This window comes from Rhea pennata, chromosome 1, assembly GCF_028389875.1.
Source record: "Rhea pennata isolate bPtePen1 chromosome 1, bPtePen1.pri, whole genome shotgun sequence".
Taxonomy (NCBI): domain Eukaryota; kingdom Metazoa; phylum Chordata; class Aves; order Rheiformes; family Rheidae; genus Rhea; species Rhea pennata.
In genome coordinates, this window is record NC_084663.1 from 127,161,002 (window position 1) to 127,180,896 (window position 19,895).

A 19,895-nucleotide genomic window follows, 5' to 3' on the forward strand; every position below is an offset into this window, starting at 1 on the left:
GTATTAATGCTGTGCATTTCTCATATAGTTCATCCATACCTGTCTTTCAAATTCAGCTGAGTCCATTAAAAATTATTAATTGCTGAGCATTTCAGATGGGAATTTAATATCTCTTCTTTTTTAAGAAGCATGGAGGATTTTACAGCAAACAAAAAGACAGGTAGCATTGACTGAGCTTTATGTTAGTGTAAGCATCTTGCAGCCTTTTCTTCATTTGTCCTGAGGTTCCCGTTTGGTTTTACATTGCCATACAAAGTGATCAGCTTTCTGTATTGTTGCACGAATGATGCCTAATAGATTTTTTTTTTGAGAAAACAGTTATTAGATTCTAATATAAAGGTATCTTTTATTTTCTCCATAAAATATATTAGAATTCTACCTTTCTGTGTCCAGTTCCATTCCGTATAGAGACTACATTCATGACTTAGGTACAGAAATCAAGGTCTGAAATAATTCATTTCCCTCTACAATCCTTTCTGTGTTAAAAAATTGAGAAAGACTTTGATATATTGCCATCAAATATGTGAGGTTGTTTTCTATTTCTTTGTTTTCCACTGGAGTAAATATATATATCAAATTGTAAAGTGTAAGCAGCTGAAGGACAGAAGAGAAAAGGGGCAATGAAGACCTAGCAATGTGGTCAAAAAAGCTTTACCTCAGAAAGGTACTTGAGGACATGCAAATAAATTTGTAATTTCAAGTATTTTATTTATTTATTTTTTAATCTACTAGAACAGTTTCCTGTTTCCACAGCCATTTGGTAACGTGCTGCTTATAACTGCATGCAATTAAAAATTATAACAGATTATTTTATATTCTACTGCAACATGTTACCTTCCAGGAGAAGAGTAAGAATCCCACAGAATGAGTGAGATGAGCCAAGGACATAGATGTCATTTCCAAACCATGACTGTGAAACTGTAGGCTTTTAAAGATATATTGGTGTTTACGAAATACATCCAAATAGGTGCCCTGCCTGTGTTTAAAGTAGCAGTAGTAGCTTCACTGCAGTCAAGACTGAAGCTTTAATCCATGATACTGTAATGTTTTGTTGAATAATTCTAATGAAGTGCTTTACTTTTTTTCTGGCAGATGAACGAGAAGATGTTCAAAAGAAAACATTCACAAAATGGATAAATGCACAGTTTGCTAAGGTAATTAAATACATTTCTCACTTATAAACCAAAATCTGTTTTGCATATTTTTAAAAAAGTTTATGTTCTTCAACTGAGGCTTAATTTCTAAAGTAACAGTTGTAAATTTCAGGTATTGCTTGACTGATTTATTAGGAAAAAAGCTTAAGTCCTATTTCCTTGAATTCAGTAGAAATTGAAATGAAAGAATCCAACCTCTTCGCAGACAGCTCTCTGCCTGCGTTTACTTTGCTTTTCTTCAAACTGCTAATGCAAAACTGTTACTATTTGCTGGGCTCCTTTGTTATGGTCTCAGTGCACAGAGGAGTTTCTTCTGTTGGGCCTGTCTTTTCTTGTTTCTAGTTGCAATCACAAATTTAACAAAAATCAGCAGAATTGATGGAGAGAGAAAAGGTAAAATATAGGAGGTGTGATCAAGTCAGCAAATGATAAAAATCTATTGTAATGAAGTTTTGAAATAGCTGTAACCTCTTGGAGAATGGTAAAGACCTCAAATATACCAGAGAAAAGGACAACTAATTAACTTACTTAGAGGAGACCCCCAGCAATATCGAGTAACTTTGTCTTTAATAGCCAGGAAAATTTGAGATCAAATTATTAATTTGATTAAGCATTTTTGAAGTTCCTAGAGGGTAACTGCCAAACCTAGATTAGCCAATAATAAAATAAATCAACCTAGTAATCTGTCTTTTTATGTGCTGGGGAATAATTGGCCTACTAACTAGACAACAATGAAATAGTAGTATATCTTGTGTTTAGTCATACTTCTAATAATGTCTGATTCGATTCTTCTCATTAAAAAGGAGGAGTAAGATGATCTAAATGTGACTACCATAATGTTGAAAAAACATGCTTAGCAGTGATTCAATCAAACACAGAGTCCCACAGGATTTTTGAATGGATCTGGAGTATTTTCTAATAGTGATTAAAATAATTTAGAGGGGACACATTTTTGTGTTCAGAATCTGTGTAGGAGAGATGGCCAGGACTCTGGAGGAGAGGAACAGGACGAAATACAATCATGAAGAAATGATCTTATATTGATTGATGAAACATGAGACAAGTGCAAAGTATTATATTTAGGACAGAAGTAAAATGTATACATATTAAATGGAAGATAACTGGGCTGACAATAATAAAACGTGGAAAAGCTCTGGCAAGTGTGGTGAATCAAACAAAATGAGCCAGCAACATGGTACTATTGAGGGAAAGAAAGCAAATTTATTATGGTTGTGAAAATGGAAGTGTTTGATAGAGGATGAAAAATGTAATTATTTTATTTTACTCAGCAGTCTAGTTTGGTGCTCCACATACACAGAAATAGCCAGAGCAGTGGCCATCAGATGTAAGCTAATTTGAAATGTATTACCAGTTAGACCTGATTAGGAGTGTAGTGGTGGTCACAGACAGCTAAGAGAAATTGCAGCTTCTATACTTAAAGAAAACGTGATGTTCCTTATGGTGCCTGCTCAAAAATGATAGCTTTATAGAATAGCAAAATTTGTTTCTATTGAGGGAACCTGGAACAACTCCACAAGAGAGGCACAAGGAGGCACAACGTCTTTAGACGTTGGACAAATTACTGTCACCCATACAAAATCATCACGGATAACATCAGAATAGTTTGTCTGAAATGTGAAATTACATGTGTCTGGTAAGCTCAGTGATACCTGCTGGCTGTGTGTGTGGCCCACATAGAAAGTATGGTGGCTCCTCAATGCCCTGCTTTCTCCCATACACATGGGAGGTTCTGCTATAAGGCATCATACCTCATAGCTGTGTAGTGTCCTGGGCATGTTTGTTCGAAATACCAAGAAGTGTTGGAAGAGGTTGGTCTTCAAAGTACAAAAGTGGATCTCCTGTGTAAAATTTACAGTTTGTGCCCCCTCTCTCCCCACTTGTTTTCTGTGGTTCAAAGCCATCTCTGTTTATAGCTGTTGATTTCCATTGATCGGCTACTCCTACTTAGTAATTTCTTGTCATCGTTAACTTTGTAAAGTATTGAGTAGCCTTCATCATGGAACAGGTTTGCATTCACTGTTGTGGGGTTCTAGAGGTACTGTCTTAAGCAGATGAGCCTCAGGGGTCTTTGGTAAGACTGAGGAATAAATTATGTCACTCATTTCTCTTGCATTCCTACCATGAAAATTCCTTGTCCAGACTACCATTCCCCTGCGTCCACTTATTTTCAGATTAAGTTTGGAAAAAAACCTCAACTTTGCCGGCTACTTTCCTTTTACTGGTACTTGCAAATACAAATAGTGTTTTTAATGTCAGGAATAGTGAATTGTTGTAAAGCAATTTTCTAATTTAGCAAGCACACCATCTTGGAGGTTTCTCATCCTGTAGTACGCAAACCCTAGCAAACCTTTGGACTGCTGCCATGAAGCCTGTGAAAGAGTATCTAGGAGAAGCTAACAGATCTGTCAGTAAGCTAACGATTGCGATGGCTAAAGCAATGTCTCTTTTCAAGCTTTTTGGGGGGCTAAGTTGAGGAGGCTCTAAACTGAACAACTGGAAAAAATGCAATTGCAGGTCCCTGTCCAACAGTTTCTCAAAACAGCAAGTTGCTCTGTAATTTCTACTCCCTTTACTCCCTTCTGGCTAGTGCCAGAAAGCAGGTTATGCAGAAAATCTGCAGTTTAAAGATTGGGATGCGTGACTCATCTAAATAAGCAATTCATCATTGTGTCAGTAATGTAGGCCAAACTTTGACTTTTAGTGTTTGTGAGATAAAACCCTAAATAAATTAGAAGTATAGGAGAAACTGGAGAATGTAATCTGAGACCTTTGTTATTTTCCTGTTCTAACTATTAGACACTCTGTGTGTGTATTATTTTATTTAATGATACTTTATTCATTTATTCATTTATCATTGCATTATGACATGCAATAACTTGAAACACAAAGCAGCTTTCAAATTGTGGAGTATATTGCTTGAATATCAATTTGTTTAGAAAGAGCTTTTCTTTCTATGTCCTCAAAAAAGGTTTATTTATAAAGTCATGAGGTTCTGCAGGGTGTATATAATGGTAGCAAAGGAGCATGTTGTAACCTAGTTCTTAATAATAGAATTATATTTAGAGCACTCATAAGACATGTATCTAGTCCAGGGTATAATAGCTTTTGCTCAGATCTCAACTTTCTTAATTTGAAATGACTTTATAAATGAAACACTGAATCATAGTTGTATATTTTGGGATAATACAAATATATTAGAATGCTCAAATGTAGCAGCTATCTGCTGGAACTTTGAAACAGCCATAGCTATACATTAATAATGCCTGTACCAAATTTTAAATAACCATATAGGGCATCACTGGTCATTTTTAGTCATTCATTGTATAACAGGCTTCAAAATAGAAAGCATTATTGAAGATGGAAATCTTCTTTATTTTCATGTAGGAAAGAACTAGTAAATGGCAACTAACTTTAAAGTTCAAACCTGTCCTGAAGCTTCCAGCACAAAAAAAAAAAAAAAAAAAAAAGGGGGGGGGGTACCCTTGTGGGAAAAAAATGTTGAAATCATTAATTTTGTTTCCTTCTTACGGTGAAGGTTCAAAATGCTGACATTTTAATGTCAGTAATAAACGTATATGTCTTGAGAAATAGAGACAAGCAAGCAGCTAAACATAGTTTTGGTAGCATGAATTTTAGATTATACCATTACATCTAACTTGAGGTTTTGAACTGATGTTCAGCAGCTTATCTGAAAAGTGGGTTTCATAAAAGAATGGTAATCTATGAATGAGTTTTCTACATTTTAATCTGCAATATCAAAAAACAAACATTTATAAAATCGCTTTAAATTAAGAGTTCTAGACTGATTGTCCACACTCCTGCAACAAAAGAGAAGAAAATTCTAGTTCATAGTCAAAGAAGACAATACATACTACAGGGCACTTTTTCATGAAAAAGCAGAAGTTACTGATTTTCAACAAGGTGGAATCAAGAGATAAAAAGGTAGAAAATAATAGATTTGGGGGAGAAGTAGGTAATTTTGACAGTTTCTGTATCTTAGGCTTCGATTTTCCTCTTATTTATTACTAGAAAAAAAGATGAAAATTTAAAGATACTCAGTATTTCATCATTCAGTTTCATGGAAGACCAAACTATTTAGTAAGTAATATTTTTAATGGAAATTTCAAGTTATGAAAAGTGACAATTTTTAAAAACCAATGAAAATATTAAGAAGAAAGGAGGTAGTCGTATGGTGTCTGTAGAATTAGATTCCCATTCGTGTAGTAATTGTTCAAAGAAACATAGTAAACAGAAAGGTTTTGCCATAGGTTTACAGTCTAATTTGAGACAGGTAGGTAGCAGAATAACAGCAAAATGAAATACACTTTTTTGCTAATGAAGTTGGTTGACTAGCCGCTAGGTGGTTCAAGCAACTGGTGTATGCTGGAATAATAGGAAAGCAGAAGGGCACATTGCCCTTCAGTCTAATTAGAGTAGTCAAAATAACTTCCTAATTACATACTGTTTGTATGGAACTTATATGATATGAGGTGGGGTGACAGTCTCGGTTCTTCCCATGATGTTGGGTTCACGGACAACCCAAGGTTGTTTAACATTCCCATTCACTTTAGCAGTCTCTTGGGATTGTAGCTTAAATACCTTCTGTGTATTATATGATGAAAACTGCTGACGCAAATGAAATGTTTACTGACCTTTTGACAGTGTATGCCAAATATTTGAGGTACAGAGAGGCTGTGCTACCAAGGGTTTGACTTCTGATAGAGAAATTTGCAGTGCTGCTTTTGCTCATGTATCTGTTCTGCTTCCTGCGCTATCACTTGTAGTGCTGTCTAGGCCACCAAATTAAAAAAAGAAACAAAACAAAAAACAAAATAACCCCACCACTCATGACAAAGTGAACAGAGTCCAAAGAGAAGCAGACTCCAGGAGCAGAAGAGCCTGGAAGAGCTTTGTGCTGAAAGCAGTACGGGTTTGGTTTGTCAAATCTTTTAGAGATCTAGCTTCTACCAAAATGTTTTAGCCACTGTGACTAACGTACTTCAAATTTCAGCTGTCATGCCATTTCTTTAGCCACACTTTGGACTACAATTAATGAGCAAAAAAAGGGAGCAGGAGGAAAAAAGAGAGAATCCCCCAAAACACAGATTAAGAGGTTCAGTATTAGTCAAAATTGCTGTCTTGTCAATTAACTGGTAGGTCAAATGAGGACAGCTGCTTAGATGGATGAGTGATGAGTAGGAAAGCTACAATTAAATCCTATACTTACAGGTTCGGATCAGTGTTCTCCAACCTTGCTGATACCCACTGGTTTATCTTCTAAAAGCAGAACAATAATTGTGTATGCATTTTTAAGAAAAGAGTAGAAAGTGTCACATGATAAGAGCAATCAGTAGGGTATGCTGGTGTTGCAGGATTTCAGTATGTAGAATTAAGTTCTAAATAGTACAGCAACCCTGGCTTTGCAGGGTAGGCTTTAATCTCTTCGTAGGCAGGTTCATTCAGCTAGTCGTGGTGCTCTAGCCAGTTACACAGAATTTAGTGCCTGCACGAAAGCCTAGCAAAGAAACAGAGCAAATAAACCTTTGCTGAGCTCCGTGTTGCCACAGGTAGGCTGCAGCTATTCCCACGCAAAAGCATTTGCCTCCAGCCCAGTATTTATACAGTGTTTAGAACTAGTACCTGACACTGCAGGATACATACATACATGTATCCTCAGTCTGAGCAACTCAGGCATTCTGGAACAGGTTTTTCAGCAAGTATGTAAAACTCCACTGAGCTCTTCCTACAATGTTTGGTTGAAATCTTTGTATCATCTGATAAAGTAACATTTTTTGGTTAGAGTGGAACTGTGGGAGGCAGGAGGTATAAACATATTTTTGTTTTTACTAGATACAAACTGGGTTCACTTGAACTGATTACAGAAAAAAAATTATTTACTCCTTTAATTGAAAGATGAAAGGAGTTACTGATAAATTCCCCTAAAAGGGGTAATTTTCATCAAAGTGAATTTGAAGGCATGTTGACCCTGCTGCAAGCGTGGAGGGATAGTACAACTGAGCAAGCAACATTCACTAAGAGCCTATATTTTTGTTTACCAGGTCATAAAGTAAAATACATTTTATTTTTTTGCTGACACTGCATATCCTCACTACAGCTTGCTATTAAAACTTCTGGCTTTGTACTCATATCCATTTCTTTGTCTAAATGTCAGCAGTATTACACTGAATTTCACCAGTGATGATATTCAATTCCTTTCTCCTACGGAGCACTAATTTGGCTTGAAATCCACTTTTCTATTCTAAACATAGAAGTGCTAAGAATCAACTTCACTTGCATTATTTTAAACTTTATTGAACATAAACCCACAAAACATTTCTAAGTTTTACTTTGCATTACAGGAAGAATTGGCTGTATATCAAAATGGTCAAGAAACCACAGGAAACCGGTGCATCACAAATTTATGTATATAGATTAAGGTACAAACTGTGTACAAACATTGGATACAAACACATGAGATAGATAAAGCTAGCCATCTTCTATATGTTTACTTTTTGTTAACCAAGGACACTGATTCCAGGACAAACAAAAGATTGAGTGTTAAGTAAAGTCTTGAAATTGTATTCATGGTGAAATCCTGATCAAGTCTTTAATGGTTGCATACTGTGTACTAAAAGTGCATGTGGTAAATGTCAGCTGAATCCATTAACTAACCACTGATCAACCATTTTTGAATGACCTCAGAGTTTATTTTTCGAGAAAACTCTCAGAAAATCACACATCATTGCCAATTACGGCATGTTTGTAATAGATATGGATAAACTCATAGCTGATAATATTTTAATGTTGGTAAGACACCAAGATTCATCTGCATCCATCCTAAATAATTAATCTGTTTAGTCTCTCCCTCTGTTACCAACGTTTTTAAGCGTTTCTCGGAGTGAAGGCGATGAGAGGGAGTAGTTTACTAAGTTGGGAGCCAAATGACTTTTCTCTGTTAGCATGTGGCAAATGGCCAGAGCTCCCAGTGAAGATGATTAACAGTGCTTAACTTTGACTTCTGGCAGTGTGATCAGCACTACTCTTGGAATACTTACTGTTTTAAAATACTAGGCTTCCTTATGCCAATAACCTTTTTGGAATATGTCTTGCGAGAGCACACCAGAGGCCCATCAGGTCTATTTTGAATCATTAAAGCAAAATGCTTTTCATCTTTTTTTCAGGCCAAATGTTGTTTAAACCTGATATAGAAAACACATTTACATTGTTAAGTGTTAAATGATCTTTTTTTTCCCCTAGTATACATATGCAAAGACCAGGCGAAGCACATGCTCAGAATTATTTGCATTGATGTATAGTAAATTACCAATTAGGTCTCCATATTCTGCGTCCTTTTTATGATGCAGTAAAATGGCATGAATGAATGTGAATATTCATTATGTTTCAAATAATTTTGCTTTGGAACCAAAAAAACCCTTATTTTCATTTTTAAAGTGTTTTTTTAAGGTAATGCCAATGGAAATACTGCCATTGATTCTACGTAGAATTTTATTCTGGAATTAATCTATTGATATATTTGTATAGTTTTTGTATGGCTGAGAGGATTATCAGGAAGAAAAATTGAGCACAGTTTAAAGGCTTAAGTATCTTCATATAGTGAATTTTGTGCTTAACATCAACTCTGTATGTAACCTTCCAAATTCATAAACTTGATCATTTTTTACATTCTCTTTCCAAAGTCACTTTTCATTTCATGCGTAAAATACCTATGACCTGTCTTTCTTGTCAAGGGTTTTTAATCTCAGGTTATATTATGGCTTCAGTAATACAGGTAAATCCAGATTAAAAATGTAGAAGCTTGTTTATTAAGGTTGTGCTAGTTGGAAACATGCTGCAGCTTTGCAATTTGGATAGCTTTTTCCATGTTCTGGTAATTCACATAGTCACAAATTAAGCAGCATAGCTTTTGTATTCTGACAGACTAGCGAACATATCGTAATTTTTTTTTTTTTCTCTCTGGTTCGGATTTAAAATACGTGAAATCAGTGACATTTTCCAATTAATGTTCATTAATTTCATTGCAGTAAAAACCTATGACATTAGGTAAGTAATCACTGCAAAATTTTCTATTATAGGAGACTAAGGTTATTTTTAGCGTAAAGAATAAAATTCTTCATAGACTTAAAATGAAAGGGAAATATTGACCTGATATTTATCCCTGCTAGATGTAGATGGTTGTCAGGGATTAAAATAGTAGTGCTGGTAGGGATTAAAATAGAGGATTAATGCTTTTGCACTTACTGTAAAAGCGAGGATCTGAACTTCATAGTCTTTTATTCAAATCCTCATCTATATTTTTTGCACTTACTTTAAGTCAAAAAGATTCATCTAAAGCAAGTTTTATACGTGCTGTTCTCTTGAAGTTATTATTGTGTAAATATCTTGGGGGGGGGAGAAGGAGCAAACTAAATATAGCACTACAATATTGGTCTCAGTGGTGCATATGTCTAGCTTGCAAATTTGTAAACATTTACAAATTTGCATGATTGTTGCTGGCAGTAGACATCATCATTTCCGTGCTCAGAATTCATTACCATTACATCTAATCATCTCCTAAACCTCCAAAGCAAAACTCTTCTTACAGACAAATAAGACTTTAGTGGATATATGTTACATTTAAGCTAAAAATTCGAAAGGAAAAACAAGAGCAAAAAAAAAAAAAAAAAAAAAAAAAAATCCAAGTTACTGCACCAAATTATCCAAAAGCCCTCTTCGCAAAACATTTTGAAGCTCGTGCAATTCATATTAACCATTCCCCCTGCTGGCAGTACAGGTATCACACACCTGAAGCTTAGTGAAGAGAGGAAAAGAACATGCAAGTGTGAACATTGAGCAGTGGCCCTCCTATGTCTCCTGAGCTTTCTACATCATTTAAGTAGATCCAGCACATCTGCTTGTGCTGGTGCTGCCTTATATTAGAACCGGCAAATTTTTGTGTCTCATAGTAACTTGTCTATCACCAGCTGAGGTGTGTGCCTGTGTCCCGTGGGTAGGACCTCTAGTGAGCTACTGTCCTCCCCTGCCAGCGTGCACCATCTCACAGCTCCTTCCACCGGGTACATTAAATATATCTGGTGCCTCTCAGACATCATTGATGCTTCTTTTGATAGACTACTTTCAGCATCAGAAAGTTTGGTTAGCCCTCCTACATGTTTCAGTGCTTAAAATATTTTTTAAAACATATTCCAGAAAGATTACACACACATTCCACAAAAGCCAAAATACATAGTTTTAGGCAGTGTACTCATGTTTCAGACTATATCCTTGGATATTAATGTTTCAATATCAGCAATTGAGAGTATCAGTGAATGGATTCTGTAAGCACTTACATTTTTGCATATCACTTTATTCATTAGGGTTTGAGGTATTAGTATTGTGTACAAAGATTGTGTTCAAAGGATATACTGATGGTCATGATTTTATATCACTATCAAACTGAAATTTGTTGAAGTTAGTTAATTTCTTTAAGCCATATGTCTGCATTTGGTCCTACTTCCACATAAAGATAGAAAAATAACATTATGCAGGGATATCCCCATGCAAGATGGACATTATTGGAAATAGGATAACTTTATTTCCACATAGCCTTGCATATCTGCCTTTTCCATATCAAAGGGCTCACTCAGATCTTGAGGGCATTTCTGGGTCAAAAATGCTTATGGTTACCTACGTCTGTTTTTTCTCTGAGTGTGAATACCAGCTATTTTTGAAGAGAAAAACTGTATTCTTACACACAATAATCTGCAATTATTTCTCAACAGCAGTGGTAACTTAGTAGAAGCACCCTATTACATTTTTGCTTAGGAACTTAGTTATTATTAAAAAAAAAATCACAATGTTTTTTGAGCTCTGGAAGGGCTACCTAATTTGTAAGGTGTATTCCTCTCTCCCATGCTCCATTTTAGTATCCTAATCTGATAAAATATTGATATTCACATCACTGACTTTGTAAGTTTCCTTTCTTCAAAGATTTACATGGCAGAATGTTATTACACCGAATAGCCATTTTTCTTTTCTATCTACTTTTCACAATGTGTTTGATTGATTTGCTAGTTTAAACCCATTACATTTACCACCTAGTAATATTAGTGTGGGAACATATACTGGTGACTTAAAAATAGAATGCTTTTAGTTTGCTCAAGTACTTAGTATTGGTTCTGGTGAAATTAAGATTTTGGAGAAAAGGATAAAATAAGCTTTTTCTTCACTCCAGTGTGGTTAAAAAAATTTAAGATTAGTGAAAATCCTAAACTACTGGTAACTCTAAAATCATTTCATAAAATAAAGTAAACTGAGATTTACCAAGTTTGGTTAACTTCAATTTGTTGAACATTATGAGAATTTAATAGGTAAATAAGGTTATCAAAGATGCATATTAATTGAAACACTTCGTCTTTTCCATTTTGTTGCTTCATTTTAAGCCAATGAAGAAATTTCTCTGCAATGCTTGGTCTAAAAAAAAAGCAAACAGAGTTCTATATATTCTTAGAGCAGAGTTGCTGTGTGCTAGATTAAGAAATTATTATTGTTAGGAATGGGTTTCTATTAGAGCATCCTTTTTGCACACCAAACATTAAAATGCCATGTCCAACTAGGGGGAGTATTATCAGAGGCTTGTGCTCCTTTCCACCCTGATAGCAGTGACTCTAAAATACTAAGGAAGGTCAGAGAAATTGTGCTGAGACAATTGCTATTTTATAGATTTTGTAAATGCCATCTATAAAAAAGAGGCAAGCTGTAAATTTTTACCTGCCATGAGTGAACCATTCTTAAGGCAACTAGTCAGAAATTGCATGAGTGGAGTGGCTGCTCTTGGTTCAGTCCAGAGCAATACACAACACCATCACGCTCAGTAAGGTTTTCTGTAACTCTTACAAATGTGTGTTCAAAAGCAATGTCCTCGTACAAGAAGAAAGCAAAATGAAATCCATGCAGTAACATTTGATCTCAAAAACAGGAGCTACCAGAAAAGAGGATGATTAAAGTGGAACTAAAAAGCAGCGTCTAACTTTACTGTATCAGCAGGCACCTTGGAAGCAACAGATTAGAGGCCTGATGTAAATGTGCATCACTTATCAAAAAGGTGCATCACCTATCAAGATGGCAAATTTACCACTGTTTAAGAAAAAGGCTGGTAGATTAATAGGGCAGAAGACGCATGCTGACCTCCAGACATGAGCTGCAAAGTCATGAAAGTTCAAGAAAACAGTCTGAAAATAGGCTTTTGTAGGAACAGATTGAAACAATTTTGCTTTATTTAGTCATGCAATAATAAGTAAGTTCAGAGCTTAAACTATGAAGGTAATTAATTTCTTATAGGTATATGAAATATATGGAAAAGCTGATTATGTGATTACAGAATGAAAATAGAATAAAGAAGAAAGATATATAAAATCAAGAATAAAGATTATTTCAAAGAAACACTAACAGGAAAGTAAACTATGAGGGCCTAAGTTCATTAACTAAGTTTCAGGAAGGGTATAGTCATTTGTAGACAGAAACCTCTGCATAAACATGGCTTACTGAAAGATAACAGCCAGTACTAGACCTTCCTTTTTATCATCTTAAAATAAAATACTCTAATTTATATGAGGTTATGGGGTATGGTTTTACCAATTCATCTCATATGTTTTTGAATACTGAATGCTTTTGCTCATATACTTTTGGATACCTCTAACATTTTTGATTGAGGGAAAGCTCTAGTACATCTCTTTATATTTTCTGATCTTGAAAGTTCTGCTTAAATCACCTTAAAACTAAGTTGACCTTAGCTGTCTGTACTAATTATTCACATAGGATAAATTAGTATTCATATCTTATCTTATTGTTTCTTTAATAAATGCTGTATATTATTTTTACATATTATATTAAGAGCTATAGTTGGGTGTGTTAGAGAGTTAGGATTAAATGGTGTATCTACTGGAGGCAGTTAGAAATAAAAAGATGATCTTCAAAAAGTGGAAATTACTTCCAAATGAGTCAAATAGAAAAAAAAGTCTCTGGAAGGTTGCAGTTAAAACAATCAGGGAGTCTAAAACAGTATTTTGAGGAAAGTTTTTATGCTAGGAGTTTAAAAACTCATAAAACAAGATTTTTTTCCAGTACATCAGAAGTAGGAAACATGCCAGGGAGGCCATTGCAGATGATCCTGGTATAAGCAGTTCGTATTGCAGAGCAGCTAAAGCACTTGAACCAAAAGACTGATTTGCAGAGAGACTAATGGTTGAACCAAATGACACCAACACAAGCAATATGGAGTTGTGCTATCCCTCATCACATAAAACACTGTTCCAGTTGTTGCTGTTAATCCCATTACTAATGTCTCAATTATACAGAAACGCTATCTAACCTAACACAACAACAGCATTCTCAGTCATGCAAAGCCAAATCACATGGGCTTATTTGTGCATCACTGACCTGTTGCTACTGGACCGCTGCCTTTTGAGCCATCGGTGGCCCAGCTTGTTGGCACTGGGCAGTTGTGGTCTCCCATGCTGTCTGGCAGGTGGTAGATGAGGGTGCCCACACTGCTGGTAGCAAATCTAGGGGAAATTACTAGATGAATCGGTAAATCTGATATAGTGGAGAAGAGTCAATACAGTTTTGAAAGGAAGAAATTATTCCTCACAATTGCATTAATTCTTCAAAAGAATTGGTAGGAGTACATATATGTAACTGATATAGCAAAACTAGATCACTGTAAAGGTTTTTGCAAAATTTTCTTATAAGATGAGATGAAAAAGTTCTCATGTGCTTTAAGCTGTTTTAAAGAACAAGAAAATTCAAAAAAATGAAGTCACAGTAGAGGGAGATTAGCAGCGAGTTGCCTGCAGATTTGTGTTGAGATAATTTTTATTGTAAATAATGTGGTAAAGGAGGGTAGCAGAACTGCTGGTGACTCCGAATCATTCAGATCAGATAAAAACAACCATAAAGGCTTGCAGAAGGGTTACATGATGTTGAGTAGGTAGGTGATTAACTGGCCTGTGATATTCATTATTTGTTAAAAAAGAAGAGAAAACCCTAATACATAAAACATAGGTTCTTTTTCTTTTGTGCATACTGTGATATGCCCTAAATGAGATGCTATCACTCAGAGCTGTCTATAATGAGTCACAGATCTTTTTCAACAAAGTTCAAAAAAAATTTTCATTTAGTTTTTGATTTTTCTTTGAAATAGTTCAAATCATATCGGAAGAGAAAAAAGTTAGGAATTGCTTAGAAGATAATAGAAAGTGTAAAACTCTTGCTGTGTAAGTCTATCTTGAATATTCTGAGCGCTATGGAGCCCTGACTTGGGAAATTCCTAGCCATAATTTCACCAAATGTAGTGGATTATTTTGAAGAAATATGATTTTATGCTTGTCCTTTTCTTAGAATCTTTCCTTAAGAATTCTGTTCTGGCCAACATTAGAGAGAGATGAACTTAGAAGAGCCTTTAATTTGCCCAAAATAGCCATTCTTTTGTTATCCTCTTATCATAATTTCATGCTAATTATGCATTAGAATACTTGAGAGTTTTTTTTCAGAAAGTGATGATCTATTCCCTATGGTGAGATACTAATGACACTATATTTAGTATAACATAAAAATAGTCCTGATAGCCATGAAAATATTAATCCTAAAGCTGAGGGGGTAGATTGAGACTCCATTAGGAGTCACACTTTTGGGTGTGCATGGGAATTTAGTGAAGGAAGTACCTGAGGTGGATGCATAGTGGGTGGGTGTGTTGGATTTTATCTCATACCAAGGACCAGCTTGCACACCACCTCTTCTCCACAATCTTCCTAAGTTTTTCAGTGTTCTCCCCTGCATCATCTCCTGCTGCAGAAATTGAAGGACAAATTGTGTAATGTGAGGCTCTGCTTTGATTTGGGCTCAAACTGAGAAGTGCTGTGCATACTCTAGCACGAGAGGTGGAGAGCTCCAGCTGACTGCCGGATCTGTCTGATCAAACATTCTGTCCAAATTATGTCTAGAAGGGAAAGCCTGGCAACATCTAGCAAAATCCTGAAGTTATGGTAGTCCTGGATAGTGTGCATTATTGACGAGAGATGGTAGAAATGATACAGTGCTAAAATCTGATAAATGAAACAGAGAAGATGAAACACACTCTGCCGTTGTGATAATTTTCATCATCTAAAAATGATAAATGGTGATGGAAATGTAGGAAAAAAAAAAAGCAAGATAGCTGATGTTGAGGGTAGAGAGAAAAAAAAGTACAATTCCAACATGTCTCTGAGCCTACATTAAATTGCCAGTTCAAAATCAGTTCACTTATGTAAGTCTCCTTCATTCAATGCTGTAGAAATTAGGGATGGAATCCAAAATGATTCTTAGACGTATATCAGCGAATACTGGAAATTTAATGTTCCCGTTCAAAAGTCAGTACCAGAATTACATTGCATTACTTTGGAGCTTTATTGTATAACCTCTGATTAAATACCCCAAAATATTAAATGCTTACCCAGAAGGTAAAAATATGAGGGGAAAAAAAAAGATAAGCCCTCAAGGCAGAGAATTCTTTCCCAACAAAAATGCATCAAACTTTGTCCTCCCTGAGATTCTGAGATGTTGAGGTTGCCTTTTGAAATTTCAGAATTAATAGTATGATTTGCACTTGAATCTGATGTTGAACATGATTCAAGAAGACATGCTGTTTTCAGTCACCTAAGCCATGCTAAACTAGTTGGCCAGATTTCCCCACTGACTCAAGAGAGGAAACTAATGTAAAATAAGCTTTGTTTTTTCCCGTGTGTTTTTCTGGTTGATTGAACATGTATATCTGGTTCATGATCTGACAAACAAGGAATGTGAGAAAGGTCAAATAGGTTATATGTATCTTTTAAATGTTATGTTTCCCAGTTCTGTAAGACTATGAAGAAAATGCTTAGTACAAAAAGCACCCTCTTTATGTTGTTCCTTTATCTCTGAAGAAAAGGAACATATTTAATAGCTCTCCCCCACACCCCCTTTCATTTAGGTGGAATATCATGTTATCCTCTTCAAATTAGCTAGGTCACTTAGGCCAGTATAGCACTTAGCTATCTTTAACTCTTTGGTTGTCTTCCACTTCTGGAGAATTAGCCTTTTTGCAATTAAGTGTACTATCTTTTTTTTCTCTTACTTTGTCAGCTGTGCATATTTGAAGTATCTAAGGACAAAGATTCTTGGATCACTGAAAGATCTACATTTGTAACAATTGTATTTTTTTTCCCCCTCCGCTTTTTTCTTTTCCCAGAAGGAGATATTAGAGGACAACAATTGGCTGGGAAAGTGGGTCTATCTTTGTATACAATATAGGTCTTCCTTGTTGTACAGAGTTAGACAAATTATGATGAATCTGTGTGCATGTATCTTCCTTTCTAGCAATATGTCTGCTTGCTTGCATAGGTCGTGAAGGCATACCATAGAGACAACTGTCTTGGGGTATGAGCTTTGATAAACTGATCAGTGGGGCATAAAACAGATCTTTGAGTTGGGATTGTTCACCCTACAGCTAGAAATTGAGATGGCATAGCCACTTCAGTGGTTGTCTGTGAGACAGCATACCTAGCTTTGGTTGTGATTATTAGGTAAAGCTTTAATGCAGCTATGGAGAGATTCATGCCACTCAACACTGGAGGTGTAACTTCGGTCAAAGCAGTGTAGAAGTTAGCAAATTAGTCTTCCAAAGGGTCTTATATAATGAGTAGAGAGGAGAGGTGAATATATTGTTTGAGAGGATGGTTCAGAATTGGTTAGTCTGAGTGCTTATCTTAACAGTGACAATGCAAAGAAATAAAAGTAGGAGTCTTCTCTTCCATTACTAGCTGCTAGTGAAGAATACATTACTTTTTGAGTAATTATCTGATTGCTTGTATTACTAATGAACATGCTGGTAGCAGAATTTGATCTTGTGTATTCATGAATGTGCCTTTAATTATAAACAGAAGGAATATATAAATAATATAAAATCATATTATTAGCTCTATATAAACCTTTCAATAAATATTAATATTTTAATTCAAAATAAAACTATAATGTGCTTCATATAAGCTAAATACTGGCATTCAGCAGTTACATGCCTTGTCTATAGAATGATATTAAGCTAATTTGTGTAAGTAACTATAATTTTAACAATGAGAACATACGAAATTTTATCTTATTTTACAAGTTTGTACCATAATCCAAATTCATACTGTCACACTATCAAAAGAGGAAGAATCTGTTGCATATTTGGTCCACTCTACATTGTGCCTGGTATGTATCATAGACCGTGAACCAGATACATTCATATATGCATTGGATAGCATATATGAACTGAGCTCTCAAACTAATTGTGAATTTGAGGAAAATAGTCCTTGTAACTTACTAGCTTCTCCCATAATGCAGTTATATTTCTGTGGAATCAGTAAATTTAAATGATCATTGCACAGCGTAGTAGTTTTACATTTTGGAAAGGAAAAAAGGCACAGTTTAACATTTCATGATGGTACATCTTATGATTTATTTTTAGGCAGATGTGTTGTGGATTATGCTAAATATTTGACATACTTCAAAGTACCAAAACATTTTATAATGAATCTTTTATAATCTTACAGGGTCACTGTTTCAAATGCTTGTTTCATATGACTTTATAATGTCAGTTAAAATGAGCTAGACATAAATTTGAAATATATTACCTGATTAATGGTAAAGGTTTCTTTAAATGTAAAATGCAATACTAGGGTTAAAAAAAAGAGGCAAATTTTGTTATCTACTTTTCTATGAAATACTCATAAATATATTAAATGTCTTTTCATTGCCTGTGTTTGATTTTCAAGGAAGTTCAAAAATTCAGTTCTTTCTCTTACTGAAAGGAGAAGAAAAATCAAAAGTGAGAAAAGGAAAAATAAACTTGGCTACAACTGGGTATAACTAAATTATACTGCAGTTTTTAAATTCTGCAAACATGTTTGTTTCATAAGTGTTCTTTTCATGTAGTAAAAATGAGAATGCATGTGTATTTGTTACATAAGAATTTTAAACTGTGCTGGACTATTTTACATGGATTTTTCACTTGAGTTCCTTTTGTTAGATCTCTTAAGTTCTTTCTCACATGCACAAAAGTTTTTGATATTTTGATACTGACTTTTACCTATGATGAACCCCTATTTTGAGATCTGGCATTCTACATGAAATACATGGTATTTTGGAATATACTATGAATTAATGTAGTTGCTGAATTTTGCTTTTTTAGGTTATAAGAAGAAAATGTAGATGTCCTTGAGAAAGATATGAAAAAATGTAGTTGGATGTGTTCAGGCACTATATGAAAGAGTACTTTTCTTAAGCGGTCTTTAAAACAGAAGAAAAGTCTACTAAAATTAAAAAAATGAATGATTGCAGAGAGAACATTGATTTATATATTAAAAGGCTACATTTAAAATGAAACTATAAATCCCTGAAACTCTAGTTGAAATGCTAGAGAAGCTGAGGAGGAACCTTGGTATTAAGCATAATTTAGAACTGTGTTTTAATATTTTTTGTGCCATTCGTAAGTCGATTGCCATTTTATAATATTTCTTGAATGAATTTAGCCCTTGCTTTTCTAGAGCACAACTTGTTTTAAGTTTGCCTGGAGTTTAAAATGAATACAAGTAACTGAAAAGCAGAAGGAAGATCACTTCCACAAGAGTGTGAATCAAAATGAATTGGTGTAGCAAGGAAGTCTCTTAAGAAATTTTTGAAGAAATCTGTCATTTGAGATATGTTCAGGGACCTCAGAGGTTGGTATATTTTCCCTTAAGCTTCAGGTATCTGACTGAGGGCTAGCGCTATATATTACTCACAAGGTAAAAAAGGAAGAGGATCCTATGGTCAGTGTCACGTGGTACCTCTTCCTCTGGCAATGGGTGGATGTGTAAATGTGTAAAGGAGAAATGCAATTTGCCATGTGTAGTATCAGTTAAGATAGCAATATTCCTTTTTGTTCTTCATCAGATCTTTGATATTCTCTGAAGTTAAATCTTCACTATGTTTTTTTCATTTTCTCTTGATATCTTGACCTGGGACCCTTATTTCTGAGTGTGTGTGTGTACATATACACAAATTGTATAACATGCACATATAATCGTTTAAACATTCCCTCGTTGCCTTGTTATGAGAGCCTAAAAGATATTCTGGCTAACTCAAAACTTGTTTTCAGGAAAGAGTCAATAAGTTCACAGTGTCATTAGTGAAGAAATGCATGGCGTCCATGAAAGCTGTGTGAACTTCCCTGCTGCTCTGCCGTCACTCATAAATACAGAGTCTCAAAGTGTTCAGAGGGTTAGCAATTGAGCTATAAAACCTAGTAATCCTAGCAATTGCCTTACTAGTGATTCTCTTAATCTATATGCCTGCACAAAGGATGTGCTAGAATAATACCGACTGATAGAGGTCCTGTGAGACGTGTCGCAATGTTTGAATTGTTTGTCAGTTTGTCAAATAATAGTCAACACTAGGGGAATGTGGAAAATTGCCTCATACAAATTATTAAATAACAGACAAAAAAACTCTCCGCATGTAAAGAGATTGACTCCCAGCAAATTATTAAATTTAAATACCATGCTATAAAACTCTCTGCATGTAAAAAGGTTGGTTGATTCTCAAATCATGAGTCTTGGACTCATGTGACAGATGAAGCAAAACGTTCGATAAATTAATTATAGTTAAGTACGAACAACATATACAATATTT

At 34.9% G+C, this 19,895-nt stretch overlaps 1 protein-coding gene across 10 annotated transcripts in view; it reads left to right on the top strand.

Annotated features, from left to right (window-relative positions):
• DMD (dystrophin) overlaps nt 1–19,895 on the top strand; it is a 1,316,389-nt gene that overhangs the window by 295,546 nt on the left and 1,000,948 nt on the right. For all 10 annotated transcript variants that reach the window (XM_062600033.1, XM_062599961.1, XM_062599984.1 and 7 more), the window contains exon 2: nt 1,093–1,154. Coding sequence is in view for 9 of the 10 variants with exons in the window: in XM_062599961.1 (XP_062455945.1) it covers nt 1,093–1,154 (62 nt within the window). In the remaining variant the exon portion in view is untranslated. The remainder of the gene's footprint in view (nt 1–1,092; nt 1,155–19,895) is intronic.